Source organism: Mastacembelus armatus, chromosome 18, assembly GCF_900324485.2.
Source record: "Mastacembelus armatus chromosome 18, fMasArm1.2, whole genome shotgun sequence".
Taxonomy (NCBI): domain Eukaryota; kingdom Metazoa; phylum Chordata; class Actinopteri; order Synbranchiformes; family Mastacembelidae; genus Mastacembelus; species Mastacembelus armatus.
The window spans coordinates 10804129-10813595 of NC_046650.1; the positions used below are offsets into that span (position 1 = coordinate 10804129).

At 41.5% G+C, this 9467-nt stretch overlaps 3 protein-coding genes across 3 annotated transcripts; 2 read left to right on the forward strand and 1 right to left on the reverse strand.

Moving 5' to 3' along the window:
- The first annotated feature begins 325 nt into the window (after positions 1 to 325).
- On the forward strand, positions 326 to 2459 carry LOC113145775 (tripartite motif-containing protein 16). Its single transcript, XM_026332849.1, has one exon. The coding sequence runs from the start codon at positions 444 to 446 to the stop codon at positions 1986 to 1988; it is 1545 nt and encodes a 514-aa protein (XP_026188634.1). The 5' UTR covers positions 326 to 443; the 3' UTR covers positions 1989 to 2459.
- gmpr2 (guanosine monophosphate reductase 2) lies at positions 2459 to 7165 on the reverse strand. Its single transcript, XM_026332862.2, has 10 exons — positions 7112 to 7165; positions 6532 to 6668; positions 5685 to 5804; positions 5016 to 5099; positions 4752 to 4925; positions 4534 to 4615; positions 4173 to 4279; positions 4033 to 4075; positions 3764 to 3923; positions 2459 to 3610 (listed from the first exon to the last, which is right to left on the reverse strand). Exons 2-10 carry the CDS (start codon positions 6616 to 6618, stop codon positions 3421 to 3423), a joined length of 1047 nt encoding a protein of 348 aa, XP_026188647.1. The 5' UTR covers positions 6619 to 6668; positions 7112 to 7165; the 3' UTR covers positions 2459 to 3420.
- Positions 7166 to 7336: 171 nt separating this feature from the next.
- nedd8 (NEDD8 ubiquitin like modifier) lies at positions 7337 to 9279 on the forward strand. Its single transcript, XM_026332875.2, has 4 exons — positions 7337 to 7637; positions 7745 to 7792; positions 7881 to 7963; positions 8258 to 9279. The coding sequence occupies exons 1-4, from the start codon at positions 7620 to 7622 to the stop codon at positions 8382 to 8384; spliced, it is 276 nt and encodes a 91-aa protein (XP_026188660.1). The 5' UTR covers positions 7337 to 7619; the 3' UTR covers positions 8385 to 9279.
- The last annotated feature ends 188 nt before the right edge of the window (positions 9280 to 9467 follow it).

A 9467-nucleotide genomic window follows, 5' to 3' on the forward strand; every position in this document is an offset into this window, starting at 1 on the left:
CCAGGTTTCCTTTCATATACATCATTTCTGATTTTCATTTTTCTTTTGTTTCATTGGGTGAATGTGCTTCTGATTAAAGCTAGTCTGTAATAAAATAAATACATAGGACTGATTTCTACTATACTTCAATTTGTTTGCCTAATTTTTTCCCCCAGTAATGTCTTTCTCACATGCAAAGTGTTTGCAAATCCTCACTCCCATGGTTAATATTTTACCATGACTTTCTGTGGAAAATGAAACTTAAGTCTGTGTGACTTAATAACCGGACTGGTCCAGGTCCATCTAACTCCACCTACTGTTGTCTGCACTTCTCAGGAAACAGAAACTACTGTGCAGTGCTGCTGTGGCAGAGCAATCGGACCAGACTCAGAGACCTGCAACAGCTACATTTTGCAAAATCTGATTATATCATTGTATCCTCAGCACGTCCTGCTTTTGAAAACATGTCTGATAATATAATCAAAGATCCAGAAGTTATTCTGTGCGACATGTGTGCAGAGGAGGAGAGGAAACCAGCACGGAAGACTTGCATGAAATGTGAGATCTCCATGTGTGTCCAGCACCTGCAGGCCCACCTGACCACTCCTGTGTTACTACAGACTCACCCTCTGACTGAACCCATGGCTTTATGTGGGACCACTAAATGCCCCCAACACGGCAAACTTCTGGAGTACTACTGCTTGGATGACATGACCTGCGTGTGTGTTTCCTGCGCTATTGAGGACCAGCACCGCCTACACAATATGAAGACCTTCTCCACGGCCCACACGGAGCTGATGGAGAAGCTCAAGACTGAGCAGAAGGCCCTGCTGGGGAAAACCGATGATGAGAATGTGAGTCTGGAGAAGTGGGAGAAGAGTGAAAGAGAGAAGCTGGGTCAATGTAGTGTGAGTCTCATTGAGGCTGTGACCAAACTGCGGGACCTTTCCCTGACAAGTGTCCAGAGTTCAGTCTCTACTCGTATGGTGGCCATCAAAACCAGCAAGAAGAGCATGCAAGCAGCACAGGACGAAACTGACACCTTCAGGTTCCTGCAGATGTATTCCCAGGTGCATCAGGATGTGGAGAAGGCCAAGGCTGTCGATCTGAGGAAGGGGCTGGAGCCTGGCAGCGATCGTGACAAACTAGTTCAGGAGATAAGACAGAGTGGAGCAAAGATGATGAAGCAAGCAGAGCAGTTCTGGGGATCCTTGTTGACTCTGGTTGATCCTGAAAACCACCAGGAGCTGTTTGCTACTAGTTCAGATCTGGTATTTGAGCCACAGATTTTCGGCCCTGGCATATTACTGTCCAAAGACAACAGAAAAGTTTTCTCCAAAAGCTCGCTGGGGGTTTGCTCTGCCATTCTTCTGCTCCGTAGTACCCAGTCAGTTCCTAACTTTCAGAGATGGCTGGTCGGCCTTTCCAGAGAGTCTGACTGGACCATTGGTTTATGTGACAAACAGTCTGCAAAGAACCTGATGAATGGACCTGTGTATGGCCTGCGCTGTGAAGACAACCTGCTCGTCTCTCTCACAACAGAGTATGAAGATGATTCTGACACATCGACCAGTTCAGAGGGGTTTGGGCTGCAGAAGGCTGACATGATCAAAACAGAGAAACAATGCAAAGTTTCTTCCACATTAATCGCAGATCTGGGCAAAAGTGGAGATAAGGCCGTGCGACCTGAAATGGTGGAGGTGTTTTGGAACTTTGCTTCTTCCTCACTGTCCTTCTTCAGGAGACCCGGACAACACCAGAGGGCAGAAATACTCACAATAAAGATGAGACTCAACAGCTGGAACCTGGTCCCCTTTGTCCAACTCGGAAAGGAAAATGTTCATAACGAGCTCCAGCAGCATTGGACGTGCTCCTGTGGGAAGACTTACCACAAGAGCATCAGTGGATACAGCACTGGTAGGTCTCAGTATCCTCCCAATGCTAGTTGTCCCTGTGGAAAAATTATCGGTGGCTGGAGTGTCACAGAGATGGTCTGTGAACTTCGATAATGCTTATTAGTAATCACACAAAACTAGGAAATGCATGACTACAAACAACTGGTGAAAACATCTTTGCTATCATTTGGTGAATATAAATCTCACTGCTGGGTGTTGCTATCATGCATAGGCCTTTATCTTGGTGTGCAAATATTAGGAAGCCACTGATGTTTTGAATAATCAAAATAAAAAATAAATATAAGGTACAGGCAGTGCCATATCTTTAAATGGATGCACCATACTGCAGATTATTTTGCTTTGACAGTTCCTTCTTATACACACAGGCTCATTTTGTTTTTGTTTCTAACTGTACTGTTGCTCCTTTTTTCTGCCACCTAATGTCGCCATCTGCTGGTGGTGAATGTGTATTATATTGTGTTTTACAGCATTTTTGTTGCACTGACCCTGGAAAGGAAATTTGTCTTTCATATTGTATGTGCACTGTAACTGAGACTCTCAATAATAAAAGTCAGGAAATTGACAGATGTGGAATGTTTTTTTTATTGACTTGCTTGAAATGTGAAAGTGTAAATTAAGAACTGCATTGTCATTTTCTGTTTTGCCAACAGAAAACAATACATTTCACAGCAACACAAAAATGTAATGTTTGAAATGTAGTACCTACTGACACTAAGAGAGGTGAAAACACACCTAAATACTGACGGTGCAAAACTTCCAAGGAATGACCACTTCATTTAAAGAGTTCAATGAATCAGAAATTCATTTGACAGTCATCACGATAAAATCAGCAAACGTTTGTCAAGACTAGCAGCAGCTAGAACCACCCTTCTAGTCATTATACTGCAGGTGCTCTCGTACTGTATTCAAATTCAGCATACATGGTCTATATATTAATTTTCCTAATTCAACTAATTAATAATACACCTATTTACTATAAATATTATAATTATCAAACAAATCAATGCTGGAAACTCTCAGAATTTTTCCATGAGACAATAACAGAAGCTCAATATTAAGACACTTAAATCCCAAATCATTAAAGTGCAAAGCTCTATAAGTGGTGGAATGATTGAATTTATAAAAGCAGTTCAGCTTCCTAATCAGTCATAGGAGATAGCTTGGCTTTCTAAATAATTTAAGACATTTGCTTTCAACGTGAGTGATTAAGTCTTGAAGTATGTTGTAGATCCTCCTTATAAACAGTCATGGATTTGCATACATGTAAAAAACGTTAAATAACTAAGAGACAGTAGACAGAGAGCTGAGGAGTTCCTGCTCGAGCTTAAAACTTACTGTGTAGCAGAGTATATACTAAAATACCAACTTCAATAAAAGCTTAACTTATATTGGAAGAAAAAGAATACAGATACAATATTATTGTAAGTATTAATAAAAGTGTCTGTTCGCTTGGTCAATGCAGAAACAGCACCTGGGAGTCAGACCGGCAGTGTTGCAGCTTAAACCTTCAGGCAGAGCTGGACATTCAGCTGTCGTTGCCAAACACAGTGTTGAGCTGCTGGGTGACCCTGATGAAGGTGGTCCTGCGGCTCAGCTCCTTCAGCTTGGCTGCCCCAACGTAAGTGCAGGTGGAGCGGACCCCGCCCAGGATGTCTCGTATTGTCTCGTCCACCGGACCTTTATATGGGACTTCCACTGTCTTGCCCTCGGATGCTCTGGAGAAGCAAAAGCACAAACGCAAACTGGGATTATCACAAGAGGAAACAGCAGAGACACAATGAACTGTGTTCACACAGTCATTGCTGTACACTGTGGCTTTAGTGATCAATATTGAGATTTAAATACACCAAAATAAGTGGGAATCCGACCTGTACTCTGCCACACCTCCTGCGTGTTTCTTCATCGCAGTGTCAGAACTCATTCCATAGAACAGCTTGTACTTCTTGCCGTTTTTCTCAATGATCTCACCCCCACTCTCTGTGTGGCCAGCCAGCATACCGCCCAGCATCACAAAGTCCGCTCCAGCACCTGGCAGTCACATTTCAACAGCCAAACAAATATTAAGAAGCATGTTTTAACAGAAAGAAATCTTATTGTGGCTGCAATAGGAGAGCATTTTGAAAACTCATAAACTAACCAAAAGCTTTTGACACATCTCCTGGACAAGTACATCCCCCATCCTGTGTGAAAGAGAGGACAAGGGGAATGAGAAACTACTTCTTTGACATTAATACATGACAACAATAACTGATTTCATTACAAATGGGAGTCACTTACAGAGATGATGTGGCCACCCAAGCCATGGGCTGCATCTGCACATTCAATCACAGCACTGAGCTGGGGGTAACCCACTCCTGTCTTCTTGCGGGTGGTGCATACAGAGCCTGCAGAGGAAGACACAGGGGTAAGTCTTATCAGTCCAGAGTCCTGGATTTGAAAACAGCAATTAAAACAGTGTATAAAGTGGCTGCCTATAAATGTAGAAATGCATTTCCCAATTAAAAATACTATATGAAATGAGTCATGAGGTCAAAACACAAAAAAGCAACGTCAAAGTTGCTTGAGAATGACTGTGTGGTAATATCCTGTACAGACTGCCTGCAATGAATAGTGTTAGTAAGTGTTATCCTGTAATCACCTGGTCCAATGCCTACTTTGATGATGTCAGCTCCAGCCAGTATGAGCTCCTCGACCATTTCTCCTGTCACCACATTTCCTGCCTGAGGAAAATGAAAATAATAACATGAAACATGTTTTCCTCATGATTAATCTGAGAGATGTGAACGAGTGAGCATCCACTGCCTGTTTCAGTACAACATGTTATGGTCTGAAGACTATAAAGTAACATCTACTGACTATTATAGTGTGTGAAGGGAACTTCTCCCTGACGTCTCTGACAAAGTGGACAAAGTGCTCAGAGTAGCCATTTGCCACGTCCACACATATATACTGCAGCTGTGGCACCGCTGCCAGGATGGATGAAATCTTGTCAAAGTCCCCGTCACCAGTCCCTGTGCTGACTGCTACACTCTGAGAGAAAGAAAAAGAGAAAGTGTTGTGTTACAATACAATAAATACCATTGTTAATAAACATTGCTTTCAAGTCGTAGGAATTAATACCTCCAGGCATTCTGGATGCTTTGCCGCAAACTCCACCCAGTCATCCACAGTATAATGTTTGTGAATAGCAGTGAAGAGAGTGAACTAGAGGAAGAGACAAATGATATTACATTAATGAAAGGCAAAGAGATACTGTAAGAAGGACACATAGCCATGTATTTAAGTATTGGAGAGGAAACTTAAAAGATCACATCCAGGTTATGGGCTCTGGATGGTGCAGTTACATACAATGGCCACTAGGGGAGGTTTAGTTAACTTCACTGCGCAGGAAACACATAGCAGCTTGTGTTATTTATTAGCAATAGGAAGGTACAGATGGAAGATGTTACCAATAAAGCTATTAATCCTTAAATTCTAGCATCTAGGACCCAGGATTGGAAAAGCTTGATCACCTCTTGTTTTAATCTGTTCTTTGGACAAGCCAGGTAAGGGATCTAGGGCCTGACCTCATTTATCAGCCTGCTGTGTGCTAGAACAATTATTAGGATTCACAAGTCCAGTTACATTTAGGTAGACCCTATTTTTGTCACTTATCATTTCTGCAAAACAATAACAGATATTTCAAAAGAACAACAAAATGCTGTATGGCATCAACATCAAGTCTTAGCCCTGTGTGCAATGCTTTGTGAAATAATGAGTGATTTATACACTTCCCATTGCACAGCCTACCTGGTGGAAAGCCAGGGCCATCTCAAAGGTCCCCACAGTGTCCATATTGGCAGCGATAATGGGGATTCCTCTGTAGCTGCCCTTGGAGTTTCTGAAGGTGAAACTCCTCATCAAGTCCACCTGAAACAGGACAAGAAGACTTTAGCACAGAGTTGTTCAACTTAGTAAGAAACTGTTTATTTTTGCATTTCAAACTCTCTTCATGATTCATGAAGTGTTACTACAGTCACAGGCCAGCAGGAGCTTGTGTTTTGTAGATGCAGACATGTGGAAGCATCAGTGCTTGAGTTTTCTGATAATCAAGTACCACCAAACAGCCATTTGTGTTTCCACTAAGTAAACTTCATGATTTCCTAAATTACTCAGACTTCACAAAATGGGAACATCTGTAATTAGAGCAGTTGGGTTGCAATGTGAAAAAAAAAAAAAATCCACTGTCCCCTGTATACCAGACCAGTTTTTTGGGTACCAAAATCCAGGAGACTTATGAGGGGGATGTTCATTTTGTTTTGTTTTTTTCATCTTCTTCTCCCATTTCTACCAGCTTCTACGCAGCTTCCTGCGTCTTCTACCTCCACAGATACCAACTGTGCAACTGGGCTGCAGGTTGCCAAGTTTAGGTTACAAATGGGTTGAAGTTTGTATAATGTGTGGATTGTGTAAGAATCGTACGTTTCATACAAGATCTGGCAACTGGACAACCTGACAATAATATACTGATGTGGTTATTCATATAATGAGCTTTGGGCCGTGCAAACTAAGGGATAAGAAAAAGGGAGACCAGGTGTGAAATAAGGGAGACTCCTGGGGGAAAAGGGGACATTTGACAGGTGTGCTGCACACCCACCTCACTCCGGGACTTCAGTGTGCTTCGCTTTGGACGAAGAAGCACATCCTTGAAGTCCAGCTTGATGTCATTCTCAATGCGAGGCATTTTGGCACCAGGATGCAGCAACAAATGTGAAGTGAAGCTGTCCTGCTTGACTGAAAGAGAAGGTCAGAGGTCAGGGTGTTTGCTTTGTAAATCCCCCCCCCCCCCCCCCCGCTTCATACAGTCATACAGTTTTGGTAAAATGCCTTTAACTTGCTGTAATCAGGAATGTGGATGGTCTGGAGGGAAGCCATTAAAGACAAACACATATCAAACGAGTCAGGCTTTATTAGGAACTGTAACTTGGTGAAAAATATCTTAGTGCTGTACTTAGCAACGTACAGGCTAATAAAAACGCTCTTGCTAATGCTACCCACAGTAAACCGCAGCACAGAGATCGTGCTCAGCCCCGGCGTCAAGAATTCAAGGTTAGACTCGTTGAAAGTATTAAAATGTAATCTTTTTCATTAGCAATGCAAACGGTTTATCTGAGCATAAGCTAATAGTCAGTCAGCAAATTAGTCATCTTAGAGAATTAGCAAAAGAAAGTGTTTACCTCTTAGGAAAGTATAACTGAGTTTGTCTGTGCCGCTGCTTCCTTTAGACACCGTATGCGGGGGAAGCTTTACGAGGCCGGACACCAGTTGACAGCCGCCTTGTAGTTTTTGTAGTGGTTCACCCTTTGGGTGAAAGGCAGGCAAAAAACTACAAGTAGAACACTCACTTTACGGGACTTTGCGCTGGTGTCGTAAGCAGTGTTTTAGATATTTGGGAAACATATTTCATCTTGACTTTTTAGGGGCGTAAAGTGAGATAACTAATGGAGAAATTATGCGCTTTTCCCGACGGGAAATGATGCACAAGCCAACAAGGAAATCAAGATGAAGCGGAACCATTGACATCTAACTAATGTAGGGGTAGGATTTAAAGAGAAACACGGGAAACACATTGAATTTTGAGAAGAGAAGAAATATCGAGTTTCTTTATTTTTACAACATTGTTTTGACATCTATTTTTATTCTTTTATTTTAAGTCCTACATCCGGCTCACATTAATAAACAAAGATGCTGATTAAAGTGAAGGTAAGGGAAAGGACTGGAGAAGCCATTTGAAAAGATGATAATACTGAGTCACTGAGTTGTGTTCATTGTTATAATTTGCTAATCACCTGAAAATACTATTATCATAGACGCTCACAGGCAAGGAGATAGAGATCGACATAGAGCCCACAGATAAGGTATATATCCATCTTTGTTCTCATAATAATGATTCAGTGTGTGTTTGAACACAGAGGTACATGTTTGCATGTTTTCATTTCCATCCAGGTGGAGCGGATTAAAGAAAGGGTGGAGGAGAAAGAGGGGATCCCTCCCCAGCAGCAGAGGTTGATCTACAGCGGAAAACAGATGTATGATCCAGATGCTCTTTCTTTATTAAAGGATGAGGTTTGACTAGTCTGTGGTTTTCTTATTGTCAGATCAATTTTATTGAACCCAGAGGGAAATAAGAAACAAGAAAAAGCTACAATAACCACCAGCAAACTAGTTTAGAAATAAGTTGATTTTTTTTCTTCCTTAATGTTTAATGCTGTTAAAAACATGGGAAATTTATACTAATACAATGAAATATGGAATTATTTTTATAATGGTTTTTCTCTGGCGATATGTCTTCTCTCATGCATCCCGTTTCTCTCTGTTGTCAGGAATGATGAAAAAACAGCAGCAGACTATAAAATCCAGGGAGGCTCCGTTCTCCACCTGGTGCTTGCTCTGCGAGGAGGACAGATCCTCCACTTTCCCAGAAGTCTCTGCTCCAAACACGCATTGTAGACGACATGCCTCAGCCTTTGCGAAGCCCCCGCTAAGCGGATACACACTGAAGACACACATTGTAGAAAGCCACTGGACAGCCATTGGTAGAAAGAGTTAGATCAGGTTATACTTGTCGCAGCCTTTTCCCTACAGCTAAAAACAAACACTTCCCCCACTGTAACAGCCAGATACTCCACGTGTTGAGCTTTGCTGCTGGAAAAGGTGAAATCCAGTTTCAAAATTAAACAAGCTTTAGTTTTAGATTTACAACTTAGAACTAATTTGGCTGCTACAGAAAACTCTACATGGCTTTATTTTACAGTATTGAAGGCTGAGTTTGCCACACCATTAATGCGCAGATATTATCATTATTCCATTGACTCATAATGAAACACAGATAAATAGCACAGAGATAAGAAGGGAAACTCATCCTTGCGTCACTGTCGTTGCGACACAACCTGAAGTTTCCTCTGCTTCATACATGTTTTGTATCATTTTCTCTTGTGAAGCATTAGGGTAGCTGAGATAGATTCATGAAGGTGGATAACGGCATATTCAGAAGAGCAGTTTACCAGTTTGCAAAATGCAGTATTTCACTTGATGGTGGGAGGTTACCGTAGAGCACTGGTACCATATGGACGTGCACTGTTGATTTGCATGTCCATAAAACCTCCTGCCATTTATTTTAAATCATGTCATACACAGTTTGCGTTTAACCTATTTTATAATTAGACTCAGCATGTTTGGTAGAATAATGTTTTATTTAATTTCATATGAATTTGACTTATTTGCTTTTGTGCTGATTGTATATGTTTTTGCTGCAAGAAGAGAAGGAGCGTTCAAATGCTAAAGCCTCCCCTCAAGTGTGTGTAGAAACTGATGCCATGGATTCGTTTGTCAGCAGAATAAAGTAATGTCAACGCTGCCGTGCGGCTGAACAAAGGAGGCGTGAAAAGACTCGTTCACTTATATTTACTTTTTATTCTCGTCACACACTCAACACAAATATATACATTTACATTTTTAACACAGAAATAGAAATAAAAATGCCTCAGTATGATAGATACACTGACTAATGTTAGAGACCAGCAATAATGTATT